This window comes from Hordeum vulgare, chromosome 6H (genome assembly GCF_904849725.1).
Source record: "Hordeum vulgare subsp. vulgare chromosome 6H, MorexV3_pseudomolecules_assembly, whole genome shotgun sequence".
NCBI classification, from domain to species: Eukaryota; Viridiplantae; Streptophyta; class Magnoliopsida; order Poales; family Poaceae; genus Hordeum; species Hordeum vulgare.
This window is the reverse complement of record NC_058523.1, coordinates 439,017,593-439,029,286: the sequence shown is the minus strand read 5'-3', so window position 1 is coordinate 439,029,286 and position 11,694 is coordinate 439,017,593. Positions and strand designations below refer to the sequence as shown.

General features: G+C 47.5%; 1 protein-coding gene across 1 annotated transcript; it reads left to right on the top strand.

The window, feature by feature from the left end:
* The first annotated feature begins 9,054 nt into the window (after positions 1-9,054).
* Positions 9,055-11,177, top strand: LOC123403819 (U-box domain-containing protein 26-like). Its single transcript, XM_045097736.1, has one exon. It carries the CDS (start codon positions 9,605-9,607, stop codon positions 10,826-10,828), a length of 1,224 nt encoding a protein of 407 aa, XP_044953671.1. The 5' UTR covers positions 9,055-9,604; the 3' UTR covers positions 10,829-11,177.
* Positions 11,178-11,694: the final 517 nt, after the last annotated feature.

Below are 11,694 nucleotides of genomic sequence, written 5' to 3'. Positions count from 1 at the left end.
CAACCTGCCGCTGAGTTAAGAAGAGCACATTCAATGAGCTAACCCATGATATGTGCTCGAGAAAGGGTTTGATCATCTATTATATAATCCCACCTCGCTTAAACCAATTTAAATACGGCTGCGAGTTTAAATCATCAAGCCGTCTCGGATCAATAGGTAAAGGTGGGAAGAGGAATTAAAACTGAGGAAGATGGATGGATCATGACCCAAAGAAGAAAATTGATGTTCAAAGCTGTATTTCTTTTGTCCAAGTCCATAATTTGATATGCTGCTCTATTTAACTTCTAGAAATCCCATTAGCCTGACAAGGTATACCATGCTAAATTAGTTTAGTGGTTATATATCTAATCACTATTAGGTTTTGTCTTCTTTATTTGAAAGCTTCTTGTGAAGATTGGTTCCCTTTGCCTATTTTTTGTTGCCTCTGAATTGATGCTACAAATTGTGTATTGTCTTTTTCATAGTTTGTCACATTTTTCTCTTTGAATGGAATATGAAATATATGGAATGGTTGAACAGTTAGAGCGTCTATAGCCGGACCCCTCATACCCATCGCAAACTCCCGGGCGGGCTGCCCGATCACTTACCGGTCACAAAAACGCGACCCAATCGGACCCCTCAAACGGGCCTTAAACGCCCACGCTTACCGCGCCCCTCATATCAAGCCCAAATATGGGGTGGATATGGTAGAGCCCAGGCACGCCCGCCACATCGGACCCGACAACCTATCCCCACCACAAATTGCACCAAATTCACCCCGCAGAAGATCCAAATCCATTTGGCGTTTTCCTCTCTTCTTCCTCCTCGCGTCGTCCGTCTGGCAGCTCCCCCACCACGCGCGCTCTACTGTTGTTCACAACATCTGCCCTGCCAACTCTGTTAGAAGAGTCTTCTTTCTCGTCCTTGCTACAGAGGACGTCATCGTCAGCCTGGAAGACACTGCGACCGGATTTTTTGGTCAATTTTTTAGGGAAACTATGGATTCCAATGCTTCATCCGGCGAGGAGTATGGACAGACGAAGCTTGATCAACTGATTGAACATGAGTTCTTTGATTCATCGAATTCAGACAAAGAAGTGGACATGATCATGCTCATGGCCATGAAAGAGGAAATGAACCAACAGGTGGAGCATATTCTCAATTTTAAGGGCTCAATCAAAGGGAGAAGAGTGATCAATCGTGTCAGGGTATCCAGAGCAAAGCTAATGCAGAAGGATTACTTTGCTCTGAACCCAACTTTCCCGGATGATCCATGGTTTCATTGTTGTTTTCGCATGCGAAAAACATTTTTTGCGCATTGTGGGGGAAGTGGAGGCACACGATGACTACCTCAAGGTCACAAGGGATTTGTGCGGAAAACTCTCTTTCTGTGCAAAACAAAAGTGCACGGTTGCTCTGAGAATGCTTGCACTTCGTACTGCGACAGATGCCACTGGTAAGAAGGTGAGGATGGGGGAGAGCACATGCCTAAAGACTACTATCAAGTTTGCTCGTGTTGTGGTTGAGGTGTTTGGAGCAGAGTATCTGACAGAATCAAATGTGCAGGACACTAAGAAGTTGTTTGCTATTGGAGAGGCCAGAGGGTTTCCAAGAATGCTTGGATCAATTGATTGCATGCATTGGCAATGGAAGAACTTCCCCAAATATTTGTGAGGAATGCTTCAAGTCACATCAAAGAACCCACCATCATACTGAAGCAGTGGTATCACATGACTAATAGATTTGACATGCTTTCTTTGGAATGTCGGGTTCTCACAACGACATCAACATGCTTAAACGATCTCCGGTGTTCAGGAGGCTTTGCAATGGGGAATCACCTCTGTGCAACTACATCATCAACGATCGAGACTACATCATGGGATGCTATCTTGCCGATGGCATATATCCTCAGTTGGCTGCATTTGTGAAGACCATATCTGAACCACATGGCAAGAAACAAAAGCACTTCGCAATAATGCAGGAAGCAGCTAGGAAGGATATGGATAATGGCATTGGGAGTGCTACAAGCGCATTGGGGAATTGTCAGTGGGGCTGCATTGATGTGGAAATCAGAAACTTTGCGACAGCTGATGACATGTGTTATTTTGCATAATATGATCGTCAAGGATGAGGGTGATGGTGTAGCTCAACCCAATGATTTTGAAGCACCTTGAGAACAAGTTGAAATCCTGGAAGATCAAGATGTAGTTCAGCTTATGAACTTTCTGCGGATGCATCAGAATCTCCAAAATCATCAGGTGCACGCGCAACTACTCAATGATCTGGTGGAGCATATGTGGATCCACAATGAAAATCAAAGAGGGGATGATTGAATGTGCCCTTCTAATAAATTTGATGTAAACCCTATTACGTATGATACCAACATTTATTATTTACGTGTGACATTAATTTGTGTGATTGACGTGTATGGTTTTGCATGAATTTGAGAGTCCGGATATAAGATATGTGGATACAAGAAGCGACATATGAGGGGCCGTCCGGATGCGTCTGTGGACATGCCCGGACGCCTCCGCGGATGTATAGGGGGCTGAATTTTCCCAGTCCGGTTGTAGATGCCCTTAGTAACTACTTTCCCTGCCATGGTACACACACATTGTTCTATTTCGGCCAAGTTGCTTAGAGCAGAAAATTTTGTTCTTATTTTCCATGGGCTAATAAAAATGTGATGTATAATTCACTTATATGTACATCCAAGAGCGACCCTCGGGGTCCTTACACACTTGAGATCAATGACTAAGAGCTCTCCTTGATGTATGCAGGTACTACTCTGCTATAAACAAGCAAATTGATGTTAATATAATTTATTTATTTTACTGAATCATTTGACGCACACATTATCGAGGTGTCAAGCAGATGTCCAATTCAATCTGTTTTCCATGCAGATATATTGCTCTCTCAATTACTAATATACAAATCATTGTCTGCTTTCATTAAAATGAAGTGTAGTTTGAAATCCCAAATTCAAAATATGTGTATTTTCCAAATTTCACAGGTTTTGGTGAGGTCCGGAAAATTTTGTTTCCGAAATTAAAATCTTGGACATGGTGATGATTTTCCTAATAGCATTTCAAAGAAGAAAATGTAATATAAACCGTTAGGCCGATGCGATTTTTCATTTTCTTCTTTGAAATTGCATCGTGCATTTCATTGATTTGGTATTGGATAGATTTACACAAATATTGTTTCCATTGACCATCATGTGCACATGTAATTCCCCAATTGGAAAGGAGATTATTTCTTTTTGAAAAACAAAAGAAGTTTATTTCAATCCGAATTCTACAATAAAATTTTGACCACTCTTTGTGTATCTATGAAATGCATATATTTGATCGATAATCAGATGAAAACTTTATAAGCCAAATGTTACATATTTAAATACTCCCTCCATCACAGTTTAGAAGGCGCATGAGCAATCTCTTGAACCAAGGTGAATCGTGATTGACTCTTTGCAAGTATTCACAAAACAACCCACGACGCCTAATTATTTCAGAAGATAATGCAGAGTAACTCACACAACCACTAAACGAGGAGTCCTCGTGCATGAAGCCTTTCCATTCTGCGTGCACACCCAACATTTTCATTATGCATGCAACCTACTAGTACTCCTAATTAACCAAGCGGTAAATGTCATACGCCTTAATCCTTTTTTATCATGAAAATGCATGTAAACGGAACCGCGCCTTCTAAACCGTGACGGATGGAGTAGTATAATTTTGTGTTTTCACGGATTAGCGACGCAACCCAGCGATTTAATACCAAAAGGAAGATAAGGGTGTCAAAAGCCAACTGAGTGGCAACTACGACAGGTAAACTCTCAAATACCACACAAACTCAAATTTATTTAATAATGACAATTGCTACACACGGTATATTTTGCACATATAATTTTAGTGAACCATGGAGTGTTTTGCATGGTATAGTTATGGATACACGTCAAAGTTTCTCGTACTACAATCACATAAGCATTGATGGTAGGCTGGCAACGAATGATATGGGACCAGAAAGGATGAGTGTTGGAGTTAGAGAGCTAGGGTATAAGCATTGGTGGTAGGCTGACTATGAATGATATGGGACCAGAAAGGATGAGTGTTGGAGTTAGGGAGCTAGGGTTTGAAGTTCGCACAAGACGTCACGATTGGAAGGAAAGGTGTTGACAAGGTATCATTCCCAATCACGCCTAACCCCAAACAAGCATGTTTTGCTTGTAGTGAGTGTTACTCCAGATTTATTTGCTCAGCAACTTACTTTAAATTTGTTTGCAATATTATTTCTTTTAATTTACTTTTAAATTTAGCTCGTGGCATTAGGTACATTTGATTAAGTTTTGGGATGATATAATACGTTCAGCTAAGTTGGTTCGGGACTACATCTCATGTTTTAAAATAACATCTTGGAAAAAACTACCCTCAATAGATCCATTGTATGTCATGTTTAAACAAAGGGCGTGCACATGTAAATGTCTTGCAATGCTTATTATTTAGAGATATATGCTATTTTTTAATCAGTTCAATGCACAGGCATTTTTGCTAGTAAAATTCCTTCAAATCAAAAAGGGCTAATTATCTTTTTGCCCTCAGTGGTGTCTCTGTGCTAAGTTTTTCCCTCGGTTGTGAATCATGCTCAGTTTTTGCCCCTAGTTTGTCCGCACCGACTCATTCCGTGAACACCGCCGTCTCCGTCAGGTCAACGTTTTGACTCAGCCCTTACAGGTGGGATCAGGTGGCACAGACGTGCTACGTGATCAGACCATTGCTCTCGTGGCTTGTGGGACCCAACAAAGAGCCGTGGGTGTAATGTATAAAGCAAATTATAAAGGAACAATTCAAATTCCATTCATTTTTAGGATATATTACATCGATCCGAAAGGTAATTTGTAAAAAAACCTAATCTAATCCTCTTCTGTGAGGTCCATAACCGCCGTGTCGCCGCCGCCGTCAGTGTCGTCGTCGCTGTTGCTCAGAAGCCAGTCGTCCTCCTTCGCCACCGCCTCCAGCGCCACGACCTGCTGCACTGCCGCCACGGCCAGTGCTTCGTCCAAGGCCTCCTCCGCAGCAGCCCGCACGGTCTCCTCTGCCGACTGCGCCAACGCCGTCAGCAACCCAGGTGTGTCGGCGGGGTCGCCGTCCTGGTGCAGCGCCGCCTGCTCTGGCGGGAGAGGGACCTCCGACGAGGCAGGAAGGGTAGCGGCGGCAGTCGCGGCTGCGCGGTGACAGGAAGGGCCGGCCTCCCACGGGATGTTCCCGACGGGGACACCACGGGCGACGCGCCTGAACGCCCCGACGATGTCGTCAAAGTTTTTGCCTGTCCAATAGCGGCGGCGCCCTTTCCTATCGTACCGGCCGTCGGGGTGCCTCCGGAGTTTCTCCCTCAATGCCGGTGGTCCGAGGGTTGGGTGGACGTCGGCGGAGATTCACCATGGCCGCGGCAGCTTTGCCAACGGCGACACGGACAACCCGAACCGGGCCAGATCTTCGTTCTGGGCGGCGGTCAGGCTGGACAGCCCGCCTCCGCCCGACGCCACACCGTCGCTGTCGGAGTCGCTTGACATGTCGGTTGTGGCAGAGAGAATCGTGGCAAGAAAGAAGAGAGGAGGAGGGGTTGGTGCTGATCGGGACGGGGCCGACATCGGCTTTTATAGCCCTGCGGGGGCAGGCGAGGCGTCGGGTGGTAAAACCGCGCTGTTAATGCGCATGACAGGCAAGGCGTTAGGCGGCTGAACCGCGCCTTACTGCGAGTGGCAGTCGAGGCGTCGGGCGTCCGAACCGCGGCATTACTGCACGCGGCAGTCGAGGCGACCGAACCGCGACCTATCAGCGCACGACAGCCGAGGAAGGAGGCAACGGTGCCAGCACGCGACAGCCGAGGAAGGAGGCGGCGGTGCCAGCATGCGACAGACGAGGCGGCCGGCTGGTCAGCGGGCACGGTAGTAGAGGAAGAAGGCGGCGGTGCCAGCATGCGACAGTTGAGGAAGGAGGCGGCGGTGCCAGCGCGCGGCAGGCGAGGCGACCGGCTGGTCAGCGGGTGCGGTAGTCGAGGAAGAAGGCGGAGGAGGAAGAAACCCCTCCCGCGCATGCATGCCCACGTCTGCCTCCCGCGCATGCATGCCCACGTCCGCCTCCCCCGCATGGATGCCCACGTCGCCGTACTTCCCATGCATGCATGCCTGGAAAGGCCGAGACGGGCATTAACAACGCTTACAGGCCCGGACAGCATGACGGCCCAACGGTCCATCCAGCGCGCCCATTATGTATGTTGAGAAAAAAAATCGCACAGCCTATCAGATTGCATCTCAAGGATCGCCCCTCCTCCTCGCCGCAGATCGACGATCTTTGTTCGACGCTAGAGTTAGATGGACGGTCCTTGTTCATCGCTAGGGTTAGCGGGGTTTGGGAGGGGTTTGGAGCAATCAAAGATAGGTTTGACCAGATTCCGAATGAGCATAATAAAATAATAAAAATCATAAAAATGAAAAATCAACGCACATAGTATTCTTATGTTATATACTAACGATTTAAGTTGATAAACAAGATCTACATACATTTAAACGAAAAGTTCGTGTGTCTCATGTGATATCTCAAGTATCTCAAACTCTCTTGTATGAAGTGAAGAGAAGTTATTTGGGGAAATGAACATGAAAATTTCAAAAACCTCATCACAACTTCATTTTGGAGTGACTAAGAAGGATCCAGGCTTAGTTTTTCATTTTTATGTTTTAAACTTGTTTAAATGTTCGTCGAAGTTAGGTTTGACCAGAATTCAAATGGGCATAAAAAATTCAAAAAAAAATCAGAAAAATGAAAAACCAGCGCACATAGTCTTCTTATGTCATATAGTAGCAATTTAAGTTGATAAACAAGGTCTACATACATTCAAATGAATTTTTTTGATGTATGAAGTGAAAAGAAGTGGTTTGGGGTTTGAAACATGAAATTTTCAAAAACCTCACCACAGCTTCATTTTAGAGTGACTAAGAAGGATCCAGGGTTAGTTTTTTATTTTCATGTTTTAGACTTATTTAAATGTTGGTCAAAGTTAGGGTTGACCAGAATTCAAATGGGCATAATCTAAAAAAAATCAAAAAAAATGAAAAATCAGCGCACATAGTCTTCTTATGTCATATACTAGCAATTTAATTTGATAAACAGAGTCTACATACATTCAAATGAAAGTTTTTCACGTATGAAGTGAAGAGAAGTGGTTTGGGGTTTGGAACATGAAATTTTCAAAAACCTCACCACAGCTTCATTTTGGAGTGACTAAGAAGGATCCATGGTTAGTTTTTCATTTTGATGTTTTAGACTTCTTTAAATCTTGATCAAAGTTAGGTTTGACCAGAATTCAAATAGCATTGTGGTCTATTTGTTTCTCTTCACGGAATGTGGCAGTTCTCGTCCACGTGTGTGCGACTTTTATCATAGTTTGTTTTGTATTTGAGAACTTAAGACTTTGTTTGCTTACTTAGTTAATAAAAAAAGTCCGGTTGCTCTTGGTCTGTGTTGTGTGAAAATATTTTTTGTTTGTTATTTCCAACCAAGCACTCGAAAGCTGGCAGGCACACCTTGTCAGCATGGTATGTCTTGAATGCTACTTAACTTGGCGATGGTGCATCTTGCATTCCACTCTGCTTTTGTTGGATATAATGTGAGGTTTGTTTGTTTTTTTGCTTTTAGAGTGGCGAACATCTGGGATAGAACCGACCAAGCATTTTTATTTGTTTGCCTTCTGGTGATAACAGTGTGGTGATAACCGACCGAGCAAAGTATATCTGACAGGTCAAACGCGCAATAGAAAGATTTCTCTTTGTGTTGATTGGCCTGGTTTATATCAAACTTCTAAAAATTCATGGCCTACTGTTTCGATCTAATTTGTTCACTGAACATTTGATAGCTAGGCCAACTTATGAGTTGTGCGCTTTTCAAGGGTCACCACAATACACCTATGATCGTCTAGCGTAATTTTTTGTTCAAACAGAAGCTTTAAGAGTAAATATTATGGAAAAAAGTTAGCATAAAAGGAACATAGGTGGTGTTAGCCGGTCAATAGATGGTGCTAGCCGGTCAATAAGCAAGGAACATAGGTGGTGCTATGCATTCTCCCTAGAAATATCGTGGAGCTTCACGTCAATGGTCACATATGCTTATCTGTAGCTTTATCTTGATCACCGTGTTGGACAAGATATTCTTGAGAAACCTTATAACGAGACGGAGGTGGCAAGTGTTTGAGTTAAATTTGGTTAATTAGTATACTTTTAACACATTCTCTCGAGGCTGAATCCTGAGCCAGAACTCTCAGTCTCAGATGTGTCTGGGCATAAGGAATAGAAACGCCACAACTTTAATACGGAGTAGGAAATTATTTTCCATGAGGCCACACCGCGGGTCGAGCAGGTGGCGGGCGTCCCACCCGTGGCGTCGTAGGAAGGTGGCAGACGGAGCAGGTAGCAGTGGAGCAGGAGGCCGGGCGGTGACGGGACAAAGTGGCGTCGAGTGGCCCGGTTAGAACACTAGGATTGATTTGAAGACGTTGTTGCGCGGTCCCACATGTAAGCTCCAGACCCACGTCCATGCGGTCCCACGTATAAGCTTCGGACCCACTACCACCAACGTCAATAAATGGAATGGACTCAAAATTGCCCGTTTGGCCTCGTCATAGTAGTTGCGCACAGTCTAGGAACAAAATTAAGCACGATTCCCAGGACAAAAATGAGCACATGGACACCACTAAGGACAAACGGATAATTAGCCCAATCAAAAATGTGTTTAGTTTAACCGTAAATAAAAAAGAGGAGGTGTTTAGTTTTCAGAAAGAGAAAAGAAAAGAGTGCCCACAACTCAACTATAGCAGCCAGTACTGCTGGTCAATCGAGAGTTCAATGATAACATAGTTAACCTATAAAGTGGCAGCTTTCTCTAAAAAAAAAGAGAAAAATACTACGTGCCGCCGCAGCGACCGGCAAATAGGAGGGCTCGAGAACCTCTCTGTCTCTCTCTCTCTCTCTATCGCACGTGAGGCCAACCAACAGCCAGCAACCCAGCTTTGACCGGTCAAAATCAGATTCGAAATCACGTTTTCTCTGTCCTTTATCTACTGCCCCGACTGCTTCTCCTACCTCCACCCCCCCCGTGCGCTGGCTCCGCGCTCCTCCTGCAGATCCTCCTCCGTCGCCTCAACTCGCCCGCCTCTGGGTCTCGCTGCGCTACCCAAACCCCACTCCAAGCGCCCCCGCCTCCACCGCGAGGTCCTCAACGGCATCTTCCTCCAGCAGACCCACGGCAGGCCGGAGTGCTGCGCGCCGTGCTCCGGCGCTCCGGCGAGGCACCCGTGCCGTGCGGCGGGCTGTCCGGCCCGACTGGTCTGAGCCCGACGTGGCCCGAGGCCCGACCCGGCCCATGCAACAGCGTTCTTCGTCTCCCTCGATCTCCACTCTCCACCAGTCCGCTTTTTCGCTCTCCTTCCCCCCCGCCCCCACCCCCAACCCCCGTGTCGTGTCCGTCCACCCACCACCAACCCACCCACACCCACGCGCATCACATCTTCATCGCAAGCTAGGTAGGCCAGATCCAAATCACAAGGCCGCCCGGCGTGGAGCAGTAGAGTTTCGCCAATGCCAGGGAGCGTGCCGCTGGCGCTGGGGCTGGACACTGTAGGGCTGCAGGTCCCGTGGTACTTCCGTTGCCCAATCTCGCTGGAGCTCATGCAGGACCCCGTCACCGTGGCGACCGGGCAGACCTACGACCGTGCCAGCATCGAGTCATGGGTCGCCACGGGGAACACCACCTGCCCCGTCACCCGCGCGCCGCTCGCCGACTTCACGCTCATCCCCAACCACACCCTGCGCCGCCTCATCCAAGAATGGTGCGTCGCGCACCGATCCCTCGGCGTCGAGCGCATCCCCACGCCCAAGCAGCCGGCCGACCCGGACCTCATCCGCTCCCTCATCGCTCAGGGCCCTGGCCTCCCCGTGCTCAAGAAGCTCAGGGCGCTCGCCAGGGAGTCTGACAAGAACAGGCTCGTCATGGCCACGCACGAGACCAGGGCGGCTCTCGTGGAAATGGCGTTCGGGGGCAGCGCTGAGGAGGCTCAGGCGGAGGCCATGGCGGTCCTCGCCCTCGTAGGGATGGGGGAGGCGGAAGCTGTGGACGTGGTGGGCAGGGAAGACAGGGTCACCAGGCTTGCCAAAGTTCTTGGCAGCCAGGGGACGACCTTGGAGGCCAAGGTTAATGCAGGTGCCGTCGTGGAGGCAGCTGCTGCGGTGTCGGGGGCTGAGGCCAGGGTGGTGCTTGGCGCAGCTGATGGAGTCATTGAAGGCCTGGTCGCGCTGGTGGACGAGAAGGCCAATGCCCGTGCCGTGCGCGTCGGGATCCGAGGCCTCTTTGCTCTCTGCCTGGCCAAGGAGAACAGGCAGCGCGCTGTATCGGCTGGTGCCGCATCGGCTCTGGCCCGGCGAGTGGCGGAGGGTGGCTGCGCTGGCGAGCTGGAGCGCGCGCTGGCAGCGGTGGAGCGGCTGTCCCGGACAGACGGTGGCCGCGAGGCGGTTGTCTCTGGCGCTGGAGGTGGCGCCGCGGTGGTGATCGCGCTAGTGCGCGCCATGTCAGGGCGTGCGGCTGAGCATGCTGCGGGCGCGTTGGTGGCCGTGGTGGGCGGGTCTGAGGTGCTGCAGCTGGAAGCCGTCCGAGCTGGTGCCATGAGTCAGCTGCTCATGATGGTGCAGGGCGGCTGCTCGGAGCGTGCCAAACGCAAGGCGCAGCACCTCCTGAAGCTGCTCCGGTCCGCTTGGCCGACCACCGACTCCATGGCCAACTCGGATGATTTCCTCCGACCATACTAACCCTGCATTTCATCCCCTTTCTGAATCCGAACCACCACGGCACTAGGGCGGGGTGGGGGTGCCTGTATGTAACGGTGGTAGTAGGATCATCGGAGAATTTTTCTCCCCTAAAGAAAATTTCATGAGGCTAGGGCCGGGCAGGGGTGCCTGTATGTAACGGTGGTAGTATGATTTGGTTGACACTTGCAGTAGAAATTCATGTTTAAAAAGTGTACATATACATATGTACCTTGTTTAATTCTAGACTTCAACTTCCACTCTGTGATGCAAAGTAATTTCTTGGTACCATGTATCCTTTGATCGCTTGAGATAACAAGAAAAAAAGAGCTGCATTACTATTTGGTTTTTAGTTCCCAGTGCCCCCATTGAAATTCCATATGTCGATGGCACTGAGGTGAGGTTTTTTAGGTAGAAATGTTGGAACTTCATTCTACACATATTCCTACGCTTAAATTTTTAGAGTGATGTCATGACACTGCAAATCACATCTTAAGGCAATTTTTTTTTACCTGGAATCATGGAGATTATTTCTTTTTCTTTTGTATTTCATCTTAGGGTACGAAATCAACTGTAAACTATTTATGTTCCTACAGAATCTTGGTGCAACTCCAGAAGGGGAGCAACACTTCATGTCTGTAAATTATTTCCTTCTGTTAAGGAGCCAAGTGCTAGTAGCTTTTATGGTTGGCAATTTTAGTTTGGGGTCAATATACAGTAGAAAATACAAAATTTTAGCCCTTAAAATTGTTTCTTACCATGTAACACCACATTTTGTTCAGTTATAGATTTTATTATAGTTTTTGCGGCTTTCAAGTGAAGTCAATAATTTAAACCTCTATTCTCTTGGTTTGATGTCACAGTACAAG

Bases quoted from the DNA above. Each gene is read 5' to 3' on its own strand.
- LOC123403819 (XM_045097736.1), top strand. From the start codon at position 9,605: ATGCCAGGGAGCGTGCCGCTGGCGCTGGGGCTGGACACTGTAGGGCTG.